This window comes from Primulina tabacum, chromosome 15 (assembly GCF_025594145.1).
Source record: "Primulina tabacum isolate GXHZ01 chromosome 15, ASM2559414v2, whole genome shotgun sequence".
Lineage (NCBI taxonomy): Eukaryota > Viridiplantae > Streptophyta > Magnoliopsida > Lamiales > Gesneriaceae > Primulina > Primulina tabacum.
The window spans coordinates 32259022-32281657 of NC_134564.1; the positions used below are offsets into that span (position 1 = coordinate 32259022).

Sequence of the window (22636 nt, forward strand, 5' to 3'; positions counted from 1 at the left end):
TTACAAACTAGTTTCGAAATCTAGATGTCGTCTCGAATTTGAGATTTTGATATCAGTGAGAAAACTATGACCGCAAAATAATTGAAGATGTGTGTCGAGGTGTTGGAGCAAACTTTATAATTTACACACAAAACTGTGAGCCGAATTTTGAAAACTTTGTGTTGCACTATACTCCTGTCACTCTTGTTTATTCGTTAATCACATTACCATAATATTTTACTTATAAAAGTTCGGCTTGCCTACCCGTGGATACATATGCAGCAAAATATCTAAGAGATAAAGGCATGATTACAACAGATTCGATGAATTTCACACGCTAGGTGTTTTGGCACGAGGTCCAGGTCGAGTATTCAGCAGAGGTTGGAGAGCATTCACTACAATGCTCATGTTTGGGCGGAAATCCGCTTCATATTGCACACACAAGGCAGCAACTGCAGCCATCTGCATGTGTTAACCAAATAATACATGATGCGATTTTATAACAATACTAGTTATATATCAAAAAATATATTCTGAATTTATTATGTATTGGCTATCAGAAAGTTCTCTTAAGATTATCAAGTTATATTGTCACCTGTAAAACTAAGAAGAGGTGATATTTTTATTTCTAAACTAACACTAATTACAAGTGTTGTTTGAACCATATCGGCGGGTATTATGTCATGGATATAGATCTTTGTGGAAAACTACTTAAAGTCGTGTCAAGAGGTGCATCCTTGCTTCTCAGGAAATTTTTGTTTTTTCAACAGTCGTCGTAGCGATCAAATTCATGACGCTCTAAACTAGGAAACATGTGTCAACTTACCTTTGCGACTGCCTTTGGAGGGTACTCTCCATTCAGTCTCGCGTCAACACACTGCTTTACCTTGTCTTCCCTAAGCTGTGGTGTGGCCTAATTCAAATAATTTCAGAAGCCAATAAATTGCAGTAAAGAACACACATGGAAACAAATCAAACCAATCACATTCAGAAAATAATCACTAAGAAAATGCCGTGGCATACCCATGTCACAAGACTCTGCTGCGTCCTAGGTAGCGTATTATCAACTGGCTTACGTCCAGTCAAAAGTTCAAGAAGTACCACACCAAAGCTATATACATCGCTTTTTGAACTTAGTTGCCCAGTCATCGCGTATCTACCACCAAAATAAAACAAGTCAAAGATAATATTAAATAACAAATCTGTGTGTTTATTTGTGACCAGATTAACCATTTAGGCATAGAAACATTTAGCTTAAGAACGCTTTATAAAAACAATTTTCTGAAAGTGCTTTATCCTACAAAAATTTACAAGCAGTGTTTGGATACCGCCGTGAGAAATTATAATTTTTTTTTATGAAGAGAAGGTGAACAAAAATCCTAAAGTCACATTTTTTGGGCTTTTGATTTGGATTTTAAATGCTTTTTAAGAGAAAAAGGCCCAGCCAAATATTATATATATTTTAAAAAAGACGAGGCACTTTTTATAAATCGAGTTTGTCTGTCCAAAAGCGCATCATTCAAAATTCGTTGTCTATGTCCAAAGATTGGAATACATATTGGAAAAGGCTAGTCAGTGTGCATAAGAACTAGGTATGTTTGCATCTAGTAAAAACTTGACAAACAACATACTCAGGGGCATGATAACCAAAAGTCCCAAGGACGCGAGTGGAATGAAGCCGAGCTGTCATGTTAGGGCCTTGATTTGATAAATCAAAATCAGCAATCTTAGCAACGTCATCATTGAACAGTAATACATTGCTGGACTTTATATCGCGATGAATCATGTGAGGCTGTGCCTTCTCGTGCAAGTATTCCAGTCCTTTTGCAGCTCCAACAGCAATTTTAACCCTCTGGGCCCATGACAAAACTGGACCTGGCTGTGCTCCTCTTACGCCTTTCCGTCCTGCATTAACAATGCAAATAAAAGTAAATACAATTCATATTATCTCAATGATTATGTAGTCAGACAAGCAATACAAAGTTATGAATTATATAATGTATTCTTCCTATACTTGCTGGCACACTGCACGTCATAAACTAAGAAGCCAGTATATGAAAGGATATTTTTCCACTGCAAAAAAATTTACAGCTATAAATAGGAAAATCAAGATCATTCCGTCGAAAGGTCAATTATTTTGTATCACACACAGTACCATGTTAATGAAAGTAAAGATTATAACATGAATTTATGCATCATTAGACGTCAACTCGGCATCTAAATTCTTCAAGACATATAGCCAGAAGGTCGACAATGATGTACACAGCCAAAGACTTTAAACTTTGTAGCCATTACCAATTGTTAAATAATATCATCATCAAATTAAGAAGATCAATTGTTTTAAAAAATTTAGCAGAAGAAGATAAATTCACCATGAAGAATGTCGTGCAATGATCCGTTAGGAGCATACTCATAAGCCAGGACACGGAGACCACCATCCACACAATAACCAAGAAGCTCAACCACATTTTCGTGCTTTAGTCTAGAAACCAAAGAAATCTGAAAAAGCATATATTAAATGGCATAACCTTTCTTGAAAGTGCCATCAATTCAGCTAAATCAACAAGCATCATGTCTTATGGCAAAACCTGAGCTAAAAATTCTTGGTCTGGCTGTTTGCTAGAGTCTAACTTTTTTATTGCCGCGGCACGTTGACTTTTCAAGATGCCATGGTGCACCCGTCCATATGATCCCTCGCCAATCAAAGACTTTAAACCAAAATTATCTGTTATGTCCTTCAATTCATCAACTGAAATGGTAGGGACAGAAATCGGCTGCATGCTAATGGTTGGTTTATCCTTTGTTGCCACTTCTGCAGCTCGATAACCAGCGGGGTTGCCTGCAGAAAATCTCGATTGAATTTCATAGTGGTAAAATTGGATATCTGCAGATGATTAATAAAGAAATACAGCCAGAGAAGAGAGAAGGGTCCACCAACAGAAAAAAATATGCTGAAAGAATGTTTGACCTCCATATTACAATCACGAATTTAGGTACATTCAAACTACAATAAGAAAAAATATTATTGTGTTTCTTTTCTTGGATATTTATTCATTGAAGCTAAAGATAGAGGATGAAGCAATAGACCAGTAAATTACTAAGTTTAATAAGCTATTTCAATAATATGCTTCGTTGCACCAAGACGGATACGATGACATGGCTACAAGACCATATAAATGTGGGAGTATATTAACAACGGACATTATCAAGCACAATAAAAACAAATTCAGAATTCACAAGTTGCAAAAATGATAAAATGCAAACATAGAAATACAACATTATTAAATACAACCAATTAGCATATTGTTTTGCAATAAAATGATTATTGTCTAAATTCATTAAAACATTATCATCACCAACTTTTACACCGATAATCTAATAAAACGAGATTTGTAGTTTTTGATATATCATGTCATCTATGAATTCAAATAAAGAATCTAGATTTTTATTTTAAAAAAAATAGTTTTCTTAAGAATTTCTAGCAGCTATTTAACAAAAAACAATAAACCTTTTTAAAATTATTAGTTACTACAATTAGACACATTCAAGGTAGAGTACTTTGTCATTACACAAGCAACATTCTAAGGTTTTCCTTTTTATTTTAACTCACAGATACTTCAGTAGAATCACATGCAAGTATGCAACATGTATCATCAAGTATTTGTATTTGATAGTATTGACACGGTGTGCGGATACAAGGAGTACCCATGCGTCATAAAGATAAGTTAATTTTTCAATTCCGATTCATCCAACATGTAAAAAGTAAATGTGGCAATTACTTCATAAAACCTTGAAAACTGAACAGGAAAGAACACTCACCTGCTGAAAGGGTTGTCCTGTATGGCCCATTATCAGCAGCTCTATGCAAGTCATCTTCCCCGCAACAGCTGAAACAGCTCATGTTTTGCTGAAAACGTCGATTAGAAAATCCATCAGAAGGCGACATAAGAGGAAAGTGTCTCTATGGAACATCAACAATCACCAAGGAGATAGAAAGAGAAAACCATGAAAATATGAGGCAAAGGAAATAGAGTATCCTTGAGGGAATATAAGCAACATCAGCGAGCATTTGGATACTCATATGCCTCATGACTCATGAGTTATTGTATTGGTCCTCAATTTATTCACAAAAAATTAACAACAATAAAAATCTTCAAGAAGCAATTCCATTGTAATGGTACTGACATGGAGAGAGTGCCACTCCATGTTTTATGCAACCAAATTCGGCTATCAATAAGGCCAACTCGATCGGATTTTAAAAATTTAATGAAACAAGTGCAATAACAAGAAGACATTTCGTGTCAATGAATGGTTCTAACACCAAGTCTGATGTTCGAAGTAGGTTTCTTTGCCACTTTTACAACTCGATAGAAGGCATTGTATTGTGAGGCTATGGTAGCAAGTAGAACCAAAGTATCTGCTTCTAGTTTCTCAGCTACAAGAAACTTAGTAAATCTCCATTCTTCACCATAAAATTGAAGAATCGGTTTAAACAATTCAAGTTTGTCAAAAGCCAGTAAATAAATTGAGAAAGTAAACAAGTAGAGAAACTGTCCGAACACAATCAAAAAATTCGTCGCCTCCAATTTCTAGTCAAACGTGAATCTATCACCAGATACCACCGCTTTCCAGCTCCTGTTTGAAGGAACCTCAAGAATTCCATACTTTAATCGCATGTGTTCAGCAAATGACAGACAAAATCACCCAACAATTCCAAGACATGAAGAATACAGAAGAACTGAGTGAAACTTTAGACTAAAAATAATAAATGAAAAATACAAATCCTATAAGTAAAAAGATCCAAGCTTTCCCGGTTTATTACCTTATACCGGCCGTAATCGATGAACCCACAACAAAGAAAAGATAATCGCAACAGGCAAAATCTTGTTGTAAAAGCAATCAGCAAAAGAACCCACTTCTTGTAAAAAAAAAAACAAAACAAATGCAGTCTGATCAGTAAGTAATTCAAGAACAGTTTTGACTTCTTCTTTTTTGTTTATTTGGGCCTATATAAATTATGGTGAATTAATTTTTTTTTGACGCAATTATGATCAAAATTGATATTTGAACGTGTTGTGCAAAAATAAAAACAAATTAAAAAATTTGCAGGCTAGATGATCAGTCAACTACTATCTTTTCACTTTGTTTTTCTCAAATATATAATATTCTTAATTCCATTTTGTATATTTTATATAAATAATTGTTCGGACTCAGTAATCCAGATTACAGAAGCAGCGGCTGAGCTGCATTGTTTGCTAATTTCAAGAATTAGAAAAGTAAGTAAATATGTTTATATTCAAAAAATTTATTACTCTATAAATCATTCTAATAATTTCCATACAAAAAAAATATCCAATTTATTTAGTTTCCCTGGTAAATTATTGATTATGTTTTCATTTTTCATGGATGAATTCGTTCAAAATATTTTTAAAAGTATATATGTTATTTCATCTTTTTTATTTGTTTTTCATTTAATACTAGCAATTTTTATACTATGTTACTCTATACACTTGAATTTTATATCATGAATCAAGTTGATGAAATATACTTTGGATAAAAATTTGTTAATTTAATCAATTGGATTTTTTGCTATATAAATTGATTTAAAAAATGGGATTTTTTAAGCTATTTATCATTCGCTGATATTATATATTATATTAGTTCTTTAATTTTTTTAGCATGAGAATTATATTTTAAAAGACAACATATATTATACACCAAATACTGCATTTAATATTCTAAAAATAATACTACATTTAATATAAAAATGAAAAAAATATTAAATTTTATTCATTACACGCGTAACACATATACCTCGTAGCCGTAACTAATAATAATATGTGTGAATTGTGGTAGGGATTTCGAAGGGGGCTTGCTCACATTTTCTCATTTTATATTTAATACTAGATTTTATTGAAAATTATATAAATTTATGTGATAGTTGGAGGAAGAAAGACATGGGGATACTGTGGAAGAGAAAATAGGTATTTTGAATTTAAAATGAGTTAGTAATATTATACTAATGTTATTCTCTGTATTTTGATATAAATAAAATGGAGGTATTTAAGTACACTAATTAAAATAACCAAATTGATATTTCTAATTTCCCACTGCATTATTAAATAGTAAAAATTATTGTTATCATTAAATAATTATGGGAGAAATTTTGAAAATAGTAGGTCTCTTGTGAGACGATCTCACGAATTTTTATATTAAGACGGGTCAACCCTATCGATATTCACAATAAAAAGTAATACTCTTAGCATAAAAAGTAATATTTTTCATGGATGACCCAAATAAGATATATGTCTCGTAAAATACGACATGTGAGAGTGTCTCACACAAATTTTTGCCTTTTGAAAAAAGATAGAGATGAAAATACGGTTTGTTGTTTCCATATATGTATATACTATATTATTAAATATAAGAGGCTAAAAATAATTAACTTTATTATTATCATGTGTTTTTTATTAAAAAAAATACTCATAATAAAATATTACAAAAAAATTTGATTTATTTAATAGAAAATCATAAAAAAATTATTTTAGTAAATTTGTATCTCATCTATAACTTACATATCCTATTAAAATATTTTTTTAATCTTTATCAATACGCTTGAATTTTTCAATAATTATAGCATTCATAACATCATCAATTATTATTAAAAAAATATTTTAAATTTTACTCTCTAAATTTTTGCAAAATGGTTTAACGTGAGAAAAAAAAATTTAACACGTAAAAATGATTTAATTAAGATGTATTTGGATGAATGATATTCAAATGTAATTTTCTTGTTAGAGATAAACAATAACATGAACTTCAAATTCAATCATTGCATGTTCATATAATTAATTATGATGAATTTTAAATTAACATAATAATGATATCATTTGAAATTCATTATACTATTGTGTAATTGATTTACATAAATAATGTATGTATTTAATATTTGATTTATCAACAATAAAACTATAATCAATATCTATAGATTTAAAACTCATCTCCTTAAATAGAACCTGACGTCATTTGAAGTTGAACCGATTCTATATTTTATTCGTTTATTCGCCCGAATGATTATTGGTATATTCATAAATATGTATTAATAGTGATGATAAATAATTTGATACCACGTCATCATGGTCACGAATAAATTATATAATTTAAATATTTAAATCGTACAACTTAATCGCAATGTTTTGATTGTTTACTCAGTACGAATAATTATTATACCTCAACATATTCATTTTTACAATAATTACACTCTTTCGTAATCCATAAAAATTGGACATATATTATGGACTCTAATACTCGAGTGCTTGCGTAAAATGGTTATGACATAGAACAAGTAATCAAGTTATATTTTTAATGAATTAATTTTCATGTTGGTTCTTTAGATTATGTGTGAAATAGACAACTAAGCTCAACACTCCTACACACTTGTTCGTACCTTTTAGGTATTTGTTCGTCATATAATTGAAGTAGAGTTGAGACGAAGTCTCGGGTTTATGCTTAAATCTTGTCAGTAATCCGAACAATCACATTATATATTTGTAACTTATACTCTAAAAAAATTGTATTCAATTCGTTTATCTTGAACAACATTATGTACTTCAATTTTGAAAGCAATAATACCCCTAAAAGTTAGAGGTGCCAAAATCGGACTCGACCCGAAAAATTTAGATTTACTTTTGGGGTTTTGGGTTCATGATGTCAGATCCGGTTGAACCCGATATCCGACCCGAAAAAGCAATGGGTTCGGGTTGACCCAAATTTTAATTTGTTTAAAATAATTAATAAATAATTCTTAAATTTTTATATCTTGTTGTTTGAAAAAAAATAGTATATTTATATAATAATCTTTCATAATTTAATATTTATTTCGTAGATTATATATATTTTTAAACAATTACTAATTTGATTTAGTAAATATACTTTGATTTTCTACTTTTAGACTTTCAAATTTAAATCATATATATAATGAAAATTTTGTTATTATATATTTAAATTACAACATTATTATTATTTATTGAATTTTATTTGATTTTTTCTAAATAAAATCAAAATAGTTGAGTCGAGTCAGTCGGACTCGGATTCGAGTTGAATAACTTTTTAGTACTAGCCTGCGTCGATCCAATAGATTCGAATTGACACCTTCACCCTCACTAAAAACATATTAATCAGAACTCTTCAACCACGTATAAAAGAAAAGGAAATATCATTTATAAATAAATATTAGTGCATAACAGCAATATTAACATGTGCATCCTTGTTATTGAATTTTTTAAGAAATAACTTTAGGAAGGAAAAAAAAACAAACAAAGAGAGCCACTGAAGGCTGTCATAATTGGCTGAAGATAAATTGAAAAATGAAAGATGCAGAAGAAGTTGGGTATTATTGAGAGGCATCTCTTTTCATTTGTTGAGAGTCACTATCTTCATGTCCTCTCCCACCCCTACATGCTTAGTTGCTCACTTCTTTGGATACAATTTACAACTTTCTCAACTTAAATTTACCCATCAAATCATTCTTCATCCAAGTACCATTTTGACATGCACCTAATTTATCTGTTTGTTTATGTGACACAATTACGAGATTGTATCAGTGATACAGATCGATTCGATTCATACTCGCAGTGAAAAATAATACTTTCGGAGTAAAGAATATTATTTTTCATGTGTCGGATCGAATATGAGATATGTCTTGCGAAATTGATCCGTGAACTGGTTTCACGTGAATTTTTATGTAAAATCGTCTCTAATTATTAGTTAAAAAGTTAATAGTTATATTTCTAATGTTTAAAAGTAAGTGATTTGTAGTTTGTCAGAACCTACTGATATTTCGTACGCAATGCATGATGTATATTAAGAACAATACCGAGTTAACCTAACGTCACTCGATTAACTGATCTACTGCAGAATAATATTTTATAGTAGACAAGCGGATTGGCGGACGGAACTGGATGGTGGGGGTCTGTAGATTCCGTGAAGCTGGGGTCAAAATTTTATACTAAGGAATTCTTCAACTGAGGACTATTTTCTTCAATTTTTTCCACCAATTTCGCGCAACAGTAGCAAGTGGCAAAGGTTAATGTACTAGCAGGTTATTGTCCTATCGTGTATTCAATTTTTTTTATATACATTTTTCTCTGACCTAATAATAGATAGTAGATAGAAAGCGGTTTGGGTTTTTCTCTCTCTTCTGTGTTGTGGAGCTCTAAATTGCCGGTGATCTTTCGGTCAGAGCTGAAACATCGCAGATCGAATCTCAGTTTCGGTTTTATCGGAATGTTTAGTCGTATCTTATTATCTGTTGTACAGGAAGTGGAAAAAAGAACTACCCAATATCCACAAAGACGGCCTCATGGGACGGACACTGGGTTTTTGTATATTTGATCGAAGGTAAAGGCTTTTTGGGTTGAAGTGTTGGGGGATGTCTTCTGTATGTTACGCGGTGTCCCGAGTCGATCTCAATGGTAGATTAGAGTTATTTTGGCTCGTGGGGTGTTCTTGTTTGGATCCATGGACGTGTCGTTGTGCTCTTGTTGAACTTCTGGGGCAGTGGCGAGGTCGATCGAAAATTGAGTTTAATTAGCTTACTCTTAAGTCTTAACCTATAGGAAAGATTCAATCTTTGCCCTTTGTTTTTGTGAAATTAGATTCTTGGAACTCTGGTTCCTTTCTCTCCTTTTGAAGTTTGGCTTTTGTGGGTGGTTTGAATTTTCATAAATGGAGGCAAAGTATGGTGGGAAGTTGCATCATTTCTTTGGTCCAGTGGCTTCCGATTTGAAGGCCATGGGAAAAAAGAACGTGGAATGGGATTTGAATGACTGGAAATGGGATGGTGATTTGTTTGTGGCTGCTCCTCTGAACTCTGTTTCATCAGACTGCAGAGGTAAAAAGTTCCTTCCGGCTGGATCAGAAATTCCGGCGTACAACGGAGCCTCCAATAGTTTCTCATCAGGGTCAGATGGGATTGAGAGAGAACGGACTGAGTTGGAAAAACGTAGGAGGGGTGTTGAGGTTGAAACTGAACAGGTGAACGAAGAGTGTGGATCACTTAATCTGAAGCTAGGTGGACAAGTGTATCCTGTCACGGAAGGGGATGCAGATAAGTCAGAAGGTAAGAGTGGTAAGAAGACCAAAATTTCAGGAGTACCATCAAGTCGCGCGGTTTGCCAGGTTGAGGATTGTAAGGCGGACTTGAGTAATGCGAAAGATTATCACAGACGGCATAAAGTTTGTGACGTGCATTCTAAGGCTACCAAAGCTTTGGTGGGAAATGTTATGCAGCGGTTTTGTCAGCAGTGCAGCAGGTCACTCTTTCATTTCAATGTTTTTACAGAAGATTGTTAGCATTAACCATAAACCTTAGGATCAGCAGTTCCTATTTAACTCCTTGCCTTTTCACTCCATATTCACTGATTTGGATATGTACCTCAGAATTATACTGCCTTGTGTTGTATATTTGGACTGTGTGCATTCTGAATTTATTTGGAAGTCTTCTATAAATCCAAGTAAAAGTAGAACCACTGGTTAGTATGCCATTATGATTTTTAAGATAGTATTAATTTTTCTCCAGGTTTCATGTTCTGGAAGAGTTTGATGAAGGGAAGCGGAGTTGTCGCAGGCGATTAGCAGGCCACAATAAAAGGCGAAGGAAAACTCATCCGGAGAATGTTGTTAATGCTGCAACTCTTAATGATGAGCGGGGAAGTAATTATTTACTAATCAGTCTTCTAAAGATACTCTCCAATATACATTGTAAGTTGTTATCTTATTAAGTTATTTGTTATGCGGCACTATCTTAGCCGTGTGACTGCGTTATGTGAAAAACAACTAGCTTACTTTGAAAATTTGATTGAAGCATTTCATGGATGCTAGTCCAGTTGCTTTGTATATCTTTGTGTTTCTTTTTTGTTGGATAACTCATACTTGTTTAATCTTAATGAGTTATCGGATCCCACCTGGCAGAAAAATATTTTGTAGCGAGACTAAGTTGAAATAAAGCAAGTTTCTGAGAATGGAACATGGTTCAGTTAAGTTATGCTATCTAGACAGTAGATGGGGATAGAAGGGAGTTTATATGCATGGGAGTAGCATCCATGTGCCTGTTTAAATCTATAAATAAACTACTATTTAAGTGCAATTACCAAACTGGAGTAGGATGATTTTTATGCTGCAATTATTATTTTCTCTCCTTTTTAACAAAATACGTATTGGCTGAATGAGTTACATGTCTGACAATTATCATTCAGGTCAAGCCAAGATAAATTTTGGCATCGCTACAATCTGCACGCTAGGTGTTTTAAGGTTCAAATTAGATTTTGGAACCTTGATAAAGCTCAGTTATTTCCATTATTGTCGACTTTGATATTTATCAGTGAGGGTCCAGAAAATTTATGTGACATTTTTTCATTACATTCGTTCGAGCCAAACACAGCTAACTATTGGAAGTCATGTGATTGATTGTCTATTAGAAGGGTGTTATAGGGACCTGTGGGTACTTCTGTTCTACACTGTCACTTGTGCTTCCGTGCTTTCACTGTTTTTTTTTACTCCTGGTTGATTTTTTGTCTATGTCCAAACCTGTTTCTGTAGTTCTCTTTTCTTTCTTGTTTTGTCTGTTAAATTTATTCATCCAGGATGTTCTTTATTCTCTTAACCTCTTTTGACTCATCATGAGCTGTCTCACTCAATTACTTTGCAGCCAATGGCTCAGATCAAACAGAGAATCAGGGTTTGCTATCTCATCTCCTAAGAAATCTTTCAAATCTTGCTGGTACAACTGGTGAAAGCAACCCTGCTACGTTGTTACCTGTTTCTCAGGATTTGCAGAACGTGGATAAATATCTGGAAACTGACCAGGTGCCTAAGGTCCCAAAGAATCCAAAGAGTTGAATATTCTTCGTTTTTTGGTTAGTTTTCTGACAATGTTTATCTTCAGGACCTTAGTAGAAATGCTGGGCAGGGTGTGATCGTATCTGCATCTGATTTGACACAAAAGAGGATACTGGCCGATAATTCTCAAGGTGGAATTACAGACAATGCATCCGCTTTAACCAAAAAGGCTAGCAACTCGATCAAAGCAAGTGCCTCTGATACTCCGACAGAAAGGATAAAACTGAGTAACATTGACTTAAATAATGTTTATGATGATTCACAAGACTGCATGGACGGTCTTGAGGACACTGTTGCCCCAGAAAAAAATACAGGGAATGTATCTCCTTCTTCCTCATTCTGGCTGTATAAAGATTCTCAAAATTCTTTTCCTACTCAGAACAGTGGGAACTCTGGTTCTACTTCAAGCCAATCACCATCTACTTCCAGTGGGGATGAGCAGGTCTCAACTAAATTTGTTGTAGAGCTTTTATATGTTTCCGCAGGACTACATTGAAAGCTTCTACGATAGAACCCAGCCCCATATATCTTCATGTTTTCATATAACTAGAATACATATATACTCTTTCATTTCGATCAAACTGCGCAATCAGCTCCAGAACTAGGATGTGATATTCTCCTCACCACAACTTCTAGTGTCTCTTAAACTTGTGCTTTATCAAGTACTATTATTTGATAACCATGTTTTGAATGCTTGAATTGTTGGGCGGAAGAAATAACTTAAAGTAGCTTTGCATCGAGATACCAGTTCCCGTTGGGGTATCATTGTGACATAATTTTCATTTTGATCGCAGAGTCGCACAGATCGGATTGTTTTTAAACTCTTTGGAAAAGATCCAAGTGATTTCCCTCTTGTTGTGCGACAGCAGGTTTGTTCCTGGCTTTCAAGGTTAAATGTTTTCAGTGACTTAAATTTGCGCGTTTCTGGTTTGGAAGTTCAAATTTGCCCAATGGATTTCAGATTCTTAATTGGCTATCCAATAGTCCTACAGAGATAGAAAGCTACATCCGACCTGGTTGTGTCATACTGACAATATACCTGCGTATGGATAATTCCATGTGGGAGGAGGTAATTTTTTATTCAGCCAGAGTTTTTGGATGTTAATAGTCGAGTTGGAGTGCAAGTGAGGCTACAGATACATGAATAATCAAACTGGTTGTTAATTGTGTGAGCATTTGAAAAAGGGAATAAGCCCAGCTTTTAAGAAAACGTCATCTAACTGTTAGAATTTTGGCCTCCAGCTGTACTGTGATCTATCTTCCAGTTTGAGGAGGCTTCTTGATTCATCCAACGATTCATTTTGGAAAACTGGATGGATATACTCTCGAGTACAGAATAACGTTTCATTTGTCTACGACGGTATAAGTGCATTTTCTGTCCTATTATTTGTTTAAAATTATTTTCTGTTACCAAGAAATGGACGATCCTTGTCAATAGCGCTGAAAAATTCCATTTGGTCACAGGCCAGGTTGTTCTTGACACACCCTCACATCTAAAATATCATCAAAGCTGCAGAATATCAAGTATTAGTCCTATTGCTGTCTCTGCCTCAGAGAATGTTCAGTTTTTTGTCAGAGGATTCAATTTTTCTCTTGTAACTTCAAGGTATTCTATTTTACATGCATCAATATCTTGGTTTACACGAGGTTGTTTGAATCCTTCATTCTTTTATGAAGTTCTGGAAAAGCTAAGGCTGCGACTTTGGGAGGTATTTGAATTTAAAAGAGGATTTGAAATAAAAAACGTGAAAATTCATTGATTGGAAATGAGATATACTTGCGAATGATTTGAAATACCGTGTAAGAAATTTTATTGGACCGAAATTTGGAATTTGAAAAACTCAGTTTATTTATTTTTGCTCAAGTATATTCAACGAATTTGAAATTTATCAATCCTAATTCATAAATTATCCGGACACTGCCTGAATAAATTTTATATCATTCACTTGTTTTTTTTTTGTCTCAGGTTACTATGCACAATAGATGGAAAATATCTGGCTCAGGAAAATTGTTGCGCTGGAACAGGAGGAGCAGAGTCATTTGCGGAGCATGATGAGATTCTGTCCCTTAACTTCTCTTGCACTATACCAAATATAGTTGGAAGGGGATTTATTGAGGTGATGTTGCATTCAATGCTTTGTTGCCCAAATAAAAAATGCATTTTGTTTGTTTTATCAAGAGTTTTGTGAAATCACAGTCTAATGGATGCATCGGCTCACCCTTCATAAGTTCTAAATTTTGTTTGTACTCGTTTATATTAGGTTGAAGACCATGGTCTCAGCAGCAGCTTCTTTCCCTTCATCGTCGCAGAGAAGGATGTCTGCTTAGAAATTTGTACTCTGGAGAGCATCATTGGAGTCACCGATGGAGATACAAATAAATTAGAGGCTAGGAACCAAGCTTTGGATTTCATACATGAAATGGGTTGGCTTCTCCAAAGAAGCCGTTTGAAGTGTAGGTTGGGTGAATCCAGTTTCAAAGTGGATCTATTCCCTCTCGAACGTATCAGGTGGCTTATCGACTTCTCCATTGATCATGACTGGTGTGCTGTAGTCGAAAAGCTCTTAAGTATTTTCTTGGATGGTACTGTTGATTCGGGGAAACATACTTCCATTCTACTCGCGTTGCTGGACATCGGCCTTCTTCACCAAGCAGTCCGGAGAAATTGCAAGTCTATGGTAGAGTTTCTCTTAGAATACCGTCCCAGTGAATCTTTGAACAAAACAGGACCACAACTGAATCATGCTGACAACGAGGGCCAGTATTTGTTTAGGCCTGATTCTAAAGGACCAGGAGGGCTGACTCCTCTTCACATAGCAGCCTGTCTAGATGGCCGTGAGAGTGTATTGGATGCATTAACTGAAGATCCCAAATCGGTATGCTCCTTCTTTGTATGCTTTTAACAAGCACGACATGGCTTACGAACAATATATGTTTCTAAACTCAAGAAATCACATTTCCGTTTTCAGGTGGGAATCAACGCATGGAAGAACGCTAAAGACAGCACAGGATTGACACCTCATGACTACGCATGTTTCCGCGGTCATTATTCTTACATTCATCTAGTTCAGCGGAAACTGAACAAGAAATCGCTTAACAGTCACATTGTAGTGGACATTCCAGACAACACCGAACCCACGAAACAGAAAAGCGGAAACATGAGTTTGTTTGGCAAGTCAGGGGTTACTTTCGAAACAGAAAGAGCTCGACGTTGTAGTGAATGTGAGCAGAAAATCGGGGGTTATGGAAGTTGGAGATCATCTGTAAGGATTTACAAACCGGCAATGTTGTCGATGGTGGCAATAGCCGCAGTTTGTGTGTGTGCAGCGCTGCTCTTCAAAAGCTCACCTGAAGTTCATCCATGCTTCCATCCCTTCAGGTGGGAGCTATTGAAGTTTGGGTCTGAGTGACCATTTTTAGAATGCTTGTTATCTTGTAAGAAGTGAATTAATTACCCATCAGTGTGCTTGTATGTATCTTTATATAAATCTTTGAACTCGAAAAAATATTTTAATTAAAACTTTATTTTTTTAAAGTAGTTGAAGAGGAAACTATCGTGTCTGGAATCTGCATATGACAAAAATTAAATATAAAGGGAAGATGTGATATAGAATATAATTTGAGTCTTTATCTTAATTTCACATCTTCTATTTCTTCAATAACTTCCAAAACATGTAAACAATAATTCTATATAAACTTTTTTATCGATGGTTTGTCCTGCATGGATTTCATCACTGCCCCTTATTTCGGCAAACCTTGTGAAAATATCTTTTCGTAATTTTCTCTTCGAGCAATTAAATAATTTCTTTTGCATTTGTTTACTACATAAAATTTTTTAAGCAATACTTGTTTTTCTTTAAAAAATAAAGGAATAATTAATATATGATTAAGCTGTTATATATATATATATATATATTAGAGTAGGTCTCTTGTGAGACGATGTCACGAATATTTATCTGTGTGACGGATCAATCATATCGATATTCACAATAAAAAATAATACTCTTAGCATAAAAAGTAATACTTTTTCATGAATGACACAAATAAGATATCTGTATCACAAAATACGACTCGTGATACCGCCTCACACAAATTTTTATCTTTATTTTATTTTAGCTGAGGAGGAACTTCTGACATTTTCTTGAGACAAGAGAGGATTATGCCACTAGGTGAGGATGCCGTGGCTTTTCAACATCATTTTTATAGTATACGAATTGAAAGACGTAGCTATTTCATAATATAATATTTCAACCAGTTGGGGATAATTTTGAGACGAAAACAAATCAATAGAAGTTGTGTTTGGATTTACGAATTTCAAATAATTGAATTTTAATGTATTTTATTGTTTAGAGAAGGAAAAACATAAACTTCAAATGAGCGTATAACATATTTATATAGTATTTCATGTAATGATGTCATTTGAAATTCATTTTCATTGTATAACGGATGTGAAAAAATTAAAGTATGGATTTAACATTTGATCTATTGTTTCACTGTAAACAATAAAAACTAAACGAAATATATGGATTTGAAATCTTTCAATCCAAACACAACACGAAAGAATTTATTTTTTTGAAATATTTTAGAAACCGAAACATAAGCAATTTTATATTTCGATATATTTTTTATTTTGAAAGAAAGTTGAAGTAAATGAACAGAAATCTATATTTGGTCCCTACCAATAATTTCTAAATGTCTGTTTTCTGTGCTTCTAATAGATCCAAACATTCAATCAAATGCAAATATTCGAAATTCAATTTTATTTTTTTTGGAAAAAAACGTATATCCACATTTATTCTATCTTAGATAACAGAGATACAGACGTATTATATATTTTACATTCTTATTTTTAAATAGTTAAATTTTATGTATTGTATATATTGATAGTAAATTTAAGTGGTATTTTAAAGAGTAAAAATTTACTTCAGGAACTATATTAATAAATATAGATTTGATGCTTCATGCTAATATTATAACTAACAATATTTTTAAATATAAAAAAATTAGCAATATAAGTCGAGTTATTTGAGAAAGCAAGGCATTTAAAAAATGAATTGCTTAAATTCGTAATTCGGTTGATTGATTCAATTATCCATTATGAACCCTGTATTTTATGGAGATATTGCTTTGATTTTTTTGTTTGCACATTTGGATCGCAGCCTTCCGAGTTTCTATATGGTTTTGTTTTCACAATATTTGAGATTTGTAGACGTGTCAAGTGCAAAAATGCACCAATTTGTGTAAAAACAATGAAAAATCTAACTTTTAACTATCAAACGAAAACGACTCTTAAATTCGACCGTCGGTTCTAATATCCTAAACAAATATGACGTCAGAAACAAAGAAAACTACTGGAATTTGAAGAATAAACACCTAACATTGTTTATATTTTCAATAAACGATAGGAATTTACAATAAATAAAAATTAAACATATAAAGTTGTTGAAATCTTAAACGACAAGACCTAGAATGCTAGAAATATATTAGAACGCTTAAAAACTAGTGCTTGAAGATTGCAATTTAGCAGATAGTATTTGCAGATTTTTGCGCAGAGTTGTGTGTCTTTTTCTCTATAGCTGATGCCCCTTTTCTTTCTAGCAACTGTGCGATCTCTCTCCACTCCCCGATCTCCTCCTATACGTTCCACGATCGTTTCCTCTTTAAACGATCTTTTGAGTTATCTTAATTAATTTGAATTGATGGAAATCTGCCACATTTGATGGCTTGTATAATATAATTGAGTTTTAAAAATTAAATATTTTAGCCCAACCAGGTTTGATCCAAGAAAATGCCATCATCTGTCAATTTGACAGGTTTCAGAATCCTCGGTGCTAAAGATTCATGCCAAGGGTCAATTGTTTACAGTCAACAAATTCAAGCGAGTGCTGTTCTATCGGTTCTTTGTTTACTACATAAAGAATCATGTCTAGCCTTGAATTTATTCAATGTAAAATAAATCATCGAGACTTTACTTAATTCGTTCTTCAACCAGCAATTATTTTGTCACGACCAACAGCCTTACGTTTGTAATGTGGATGTATTTTTCGACTGTTTTCGTGCACCTTAACACATGGATCTCAATTTGCCTTGGTTTATTTGTTTTGCCTTGTGAAAATGAATCCGTATTCGTGTCCAGTATTTGTACTCGTGAAATAGAAAGCCATGAAGTTGGCAATTGTCAAAAACAGCTACGAATCCTCCAAATAACCATGTGGAGTGGTAAAAGCTACTGTCTGTATATTTAACATGACTGATAAGCTGTCTGCTTCATAGAATTCAACAAGATTGAAGGCCAAGTCTCAAAACGATTTTGGGGTGTTAAAGACCCAAATCTATTGTTTATTTAATTGTTGCAGAGTTATGAAATTAACTTTAAAGGCTTTTCCCTTCTAAACCTCCCAGAGTAAATTGGTCTTATGTTTTTTTAGCCTCAAAAGCAACAGTTTCCAAATTTATGAAATCTGTGTTTATGGTTAGTTTCACAGCCGCCGGGGTATTAATATTTCTTCATATTTATAACTAAAATATAAATTCCAGTTTTCCATTAAAAACATGCAACTCTAAACATGATGTTACAAAATAAATATGCGATTACGTACCCGTCTATAAGTGTATGTAAAAACAAACAATAAATGAAAGCAAAATCCTTGGAAGGTAGGTTCACGCTGGAGGTGATGGCACTCTATTGTTCCAATTCCGATTTTAAGCTTGAGCTTGAGCCTTGTCATGCTTGAGAGGCTTCACCACTTCCCAAGTGAAATCTGGGTCGTCTCTACCAAAATGCCCATAAGCAGCAGTCTTCAAGAACCTGTTACCGGAACCCCTCTTCAGATCCAGGTTGATAGAGATCATACCAGGCCTGAAATCAAAGTTCTCCTTCACAATATTCAGAATTTCTTTATCAGGGATCTTTCCGGTCCCGTACGTGTCTACAAACACCGACAGGGGTTCCGGCACACCAATGGCATAAGAAACCTGAACTATGCACCTCCTAGCAAGTCCACCAGCCACAATGCTCTTGGCGGCTTGCCTAACGATATATGCGCCACTCCTGTCAACCTTAGTTGGGTCCTTCCCCGAAAAAGCACCGCCTCCATGAGCTCCCCACCCTCCATAAGTGTCGATGATGATCTTGCGACCTGTTAGACCAGCATCACCATGGGGGCCACCGATGACGAAACGGCCAGAAGGGTTGAGGTGGAAGATGGTCTTCTCGTCAAGGTACTTTTCGGGAATGACAGGCTTGATGACATGCTCCTTCAGGTCGGCAGCGATCTCATCATTGGTCACGGTCTCATCGTGTTGAGTAGAGATCAGGACGGTATGGACACGGAGAGGAACAGTGGCACCATTCTCGTTGTAGTACTCGACTGTCACTTGGGTTTTACCATCGGGCCTCAACCATGGGCAAGTACCATCCTTTCGGACCTCGGTGAGACGAGCACCAAGTTTGGTGGCAAGAACATGGCTAAGGGGCATCAATTCAGGGGTCTCATCTGTGGCGTAGCCGAACATATGGCCCTGATCACCAGCACCAATCTCCTCGGGCCGCTTAGTAAGATGACCATGGACACCCTGAGCAATATCAGGACTCTGCTGCTCGATGTTAACTAAAACCTTGCAGTTATCAGCATCCAAACCCACATCATCCGACACAAATCCGATGGCACGGCAAGTGTCACGGACAATTTTCTCGTAGTCAACATCGGCCTTGGTGGTGATCTCGCCAAACACCATGACCATATTAGTCTTGGTGCAAGTCTCACAAGCAACTTTGCTCTCGGGATCCTGGGCAAGGCAGGCATCAAGAACCGCATCAGAGATCTGGTCGCAGAGCTTGTCAGGGTGTCCCTCATTCACCGACTCCGATGTGAACAAGAAAGTTTCCATCTCTTTCAGCCTACAGAACATGCGTACAAAATTAAGAATTTTTGCTCACCAAATATAAAGAAATACATAAAAACGCAGAATCTGCTAAATTATTTGTCCTCGTGATCCATCATTCACACTCCATGGAACCCTCGACTTGTTAAAGGAACTCATAGATCTGGATTACCATCAGAAATTTCCCTTTAAGACAGCACTAAAAGTTATTAGATTTTCAAGAGTTGACCACCCATCAAAACCCAACATCCCGAAAAACCACAAAATACGAAAAAGAGAGAAAAGGGTCGCCTTTTTTCCAATAAAACACGAGATATAACGCACTCAACATAAACCCAACATCCCAAAAGCCCACGAAATAAAAATACAAAAAGAGAGAAAAAGACCGCCATTTCACAAGAAAACACAAGATCTAAAGCACTCGACATGTCTCCATTACCAGCAAATGAAAGAAAAACCATGGAAAATTACACCGACAATCAGACAGAGAGAAAGAGTCAAACCTAGGGTAGAAATGGGAGGCGAAAAAAGGCAGAGACGGAGAGAGAGCAGTGGAAAGCGATGAGAATAAGGCAGGCGGAGATTGACAAATATATAGAGACCAAACAGCGTCCCCTTTGGATGGAATCTCAGTGTAGATTCATTCGCCAAACATGTGGAGGCTGAGGTGAATACAGCTCGCTTTCTAATTTCTTTTTATACAAATTAAAATTCAACTCTATTCTCGTTCAATATTTGTAAAATTAATCAATTATTCCACATTTATGATTATAATATGATAAAAACAACATTTTCTAAAGTTGCAAGGGTAAGCTTCTTTGGACAAAATGTAAGGGAATTATTAATTTATATATATATTTTTCGGATTCTCAGAAGTTGATTTTGAAACGCAAACGAGAGAAAGTCCATTTCGACTAGCCGAGCTTAGGGTCAACCTAAGACACCTTTACTAAATTTTTTTGTGACATTGAAACTAAACTTTTGATAATTTATACTTTTTTTTATAACATTGTAACTCGTAGTCGATATCTTTCGGTGTACATTGAGTAAATTTTTGGATTAACACAACGACGTTATTCAGGTAAACCACAGTGAAAAAATTCGTCCAATAAACTATTGGTACCGACTCTATCAACTCGGATACCTTTGAGACTAATTTATATTGTCACGATTATAAAGAATATTTAAGTAAGAAGTAAGACTTACATCCTTCAAACCTATTATAGAATTTTGACATATAGAAAAACATATTTCTATAAAATTGATGAGTATCTTGCCATATTAATTTAAGCACATATTGGCAAACCAATGAAATCAAATCCCATGAACATGGGAGTGGCAAATGTATTACCAAAAATGAAAGACATGTGACATAAATACAAATAAATTTTTGTTATTTTAATCATTCCAATAATATTTTAGCGATCCCACCCAAATTTTGTTTCTGTAATTGAGATTTAGAGTAGGTTTGCTAAAAAAAGTAAAAATTTATGTGAGACGATCTTACGAGTCGTATTTTGTGAGACAGATATCTTATATGTGTCATACATGAAAAAATATTATTTTTTATGCCAAGACTATTACTTTTTATTGTGAATATCGGTAGGATTGAGTCGTCTCACAGATAAAGATTTGTGACACTGTCTCACAAAAGACCTACTCAAAAAAACAAAAACTTGGTACCTAGAATCAAAGTTAAGCGTTATATATATATAATATATATATAACTTGACGTAGCATCGGGTAATAACTAGAAAAATAACTTGATTTGCTAAATAATGTCATATATAATGGACACAAATTGAGTTTAGACATGAGCCAAGAATCGTTTGATTCTCATTACGGAAAATCTAGATTAATCAAACAATTCAGACAATGGTTAATCAAACAATTCAAACAATGGTTAATCAAACACAACGTATAAATCAAATGACAACTTGAACACAAAATTTTACGACGTCGTTGTTTCTTAATTCGGTCAAATTATATTAAAAAAAATTTATGTTCAATCTAAAAGTTTAGTTTTCTACGTTGAGTGGCTTAAGAGAGAGTTTCTCGGTATTATTATAGAATTAAATATTTTGATGTTATTAACTTACAAATGAAGTTTTTACTATGATACAATCTTTTATATTTATAAAGTGATACCACTTTTTAGAATAACTATTTTGGTACGACTACTTCAAAATTGCAATTACTAACCTTATTTTTAAAAATTTTACTAATTATCTATTATCTATAAAATTTGTTCACAAAAGTATACAATATAATTATCCTGAATAACATGAAAAAAATAAAATAAAAATTTAAGGGCACCGAAAAACAAAAAAAACAATAAATAAAAATACAAAGTAAAAAATGTCAAATTTCAAATTTCTCCACTAAAAATATTAAACATTTTCGGGACAAAAGAAAATGAACGGAAATCGTTCAAAAAGTGACAACGCGGTGACACCCACAACACCGACGGCCCTCCCACGTTACGCGTTACTCGGCCCACAACACCGACGGCCATCCCACGTTACGCGTTACTCGGCCCAAAACGTGTATGGAATTCATGTTTTGATGTTTACCAATCACCAAACATAATATAATCTAATATATTATTTTTATTGCACTAAGCATTTATGGATTATAATATAATAATTATGTGTAAAAACGTGACAAAAAGTTGATATTGGCAGATGATTATGCTATAAAAAAATTATTAATTTTTAAATATAAATTTAAATGAACAAACTATTTGTAAACCATAAAAAAAAAGAAAAGACATTCACGATACTGTGCTCACTTAATACGTGCTTATTAATTTATTCATGTCAGATGACCTGAGATCAACTTGTGTTATCCTACCAACTCTAGCATTTCGAAACTA

At 34.1% G+C, this 22636-nt stretch overlaps 3 protein-coding genes across 5 annotated transcripts; 1 reads left to right on the forward strand and 2 right to left on the reverse strand.

Annotated features, from left to right (window-relative positions):
- Positions 1 to 106: 106 nt before the first annotated feature.
- LOC142527105 (pto-interacting protein 1-like) lies at positions 107 to 4989 on the reverse strand. Of its 3 annotated transcripts, none has more exons than XM_075631819.1 (8): positions 4802 to 4989; positions 3799 to 3886; positions 2568 to 2818; positions 2352 to 2478; positions 1611 to 1884; positions 1003 to 1135; positions 806 to 892; positions 107 to 441 (listed from the first exon to the last, which is right to left on the reverse strand). In XM_075631819.1, exons 2-8 carry the CDS (start codon positions 3878 to 3880, stop codon positions 310 to 312), a joined length of 1086 nt encoding a protein of 361 aa, XP_075487934.1. In that variant the 5' UTR covers positions 3881 to 3886; positions 4802 to 4989; the 3' UTR covers positions 107 to 309. The 3 variants fall into 3 exon arrangements, with proteins under 3 accessions (XP_075487934.1, XP_075487935.1, XP_075487936.1); XM_075631820.1 differs by having other exon boundaries at positions 3799 to 3893; positions 4802 to 4962; XM_075631821.1 differs by having other exon boundaries at positions 3799 to 3940; positions 4802 to 4953.
- A 3929-nt stretch (positions 4990 to 8918) lies between these two features.
- Positions 8919 to 15412, forward strand: LOC142527624 (squamosa promoter-binding-like protein 1). The gene is made up of 12 exons (XM_075632467.1): positions 8919 to 9079; positions 9298 to 10292; positions 10559 to 10740; positions 11687 to 11844; positions 11924 to 12319; positions 12672 to 12746; positions 12839 to 12946; positions 13120 to 13237; positions 13342 to 13483; positions 13844 to 13994; positions 14139 to 14753; positions 14847 to 15412. Exons 2-12 carry the CDS (start codon positions 9706 to 9708, stop codon positions 15285 to 15287), a joined length of 2973 nt encoding a protein of 990 aa, XP_075488582.1. The 5' UTR covers positions 8919 to 9079; positions 9298 to 9705; the 3' UTR covers positions 15288 to 15412.
- A 2985-nt stretch (positions 15413 to 18397) lies between these two features.
- LOC142526347 (S-adenosylmethionine synthase 2) lies at positions 18398 to 20433 on the reverse strand. The gene is made up of 2 exons (XM_075630679.1): positions 20265 to 20433; positions 18398 to 19777 (listed from the first exon to the last, which is right to left on the reverse strand). The coding sequence occupies exon 2, from the start codon at positions 19765 to 19767 to the stop codon at positions 18580 to 18582; it is 1188 nt and encodes a 395-aa protein (XP_075486794.1). The 5' UTR covers positions 19768 to 19777; positions 20265 to 20433; the 3' UTR covers positions 18398 to 18579.
- Between the last annotated feature and the right edge of the window lie 2203 nt (positions 20434 to 22636).

What these genes read in the sequence shown, in the direction of transcription:
- LOC142527624 (XM_075632467.1), top strand. Translation starts at nt 9,706, where the DNA reads ATGGAGGCAAAGTATGGTGGGAAGTTGCATCATTTCTTTGGTCCAGTG. An exon ending in GATACTCTCCAATATACATT is followed by an intron (nt 10,741 to 11,686) that starts GTAAGTTGTTAT and finishes ATTACTTTGCAG; the next exon opens with CCAATGGCTCAGATCAAACA. An exon ending in CGTTTCATTTGTCTACGACG is followed by an intron (nt 13,238 to 13,341) that starts GTATAAGTGCAT and finishes ATTTGGTCACAG; the next exon opens with GCCAGGTTGTTCTTGACACA.
- LOC142526347 (XM_075630679.1), bottom strand. Translation starts at nt 19,767, where the DNA reads ATGGAAACTTTCTTGTTCACATCGGAGTCGGTGAATGAGGGACACCCT.
- LOC142527105 (XM_075631821.1), bottom strand. Translation starts at nt 3,925, where the DNA reads ATGTCGCCTTCTGATGGATTTTCTAATCGACGTTTTCAGCAAAACATG. An exon ending in CAGGACAACCCTTTCAGCAG is followed by an intron (nt 2,819 to 3,798) that starts GTGAGTGTTCTT and finishes GATTTTCTGCAG; the next exon opens with GCAACCCCGCTGGTTATCGA. An exon ending in ACCAAGAATTTTTAGCTCAG is followed by an intron (nt 2,479 to 2,567) that starts GTTTTGCCATAA and finishes ATGCTTTTTCAG; the next exon opens with ATTTCTTTGGTTTCTAGACT.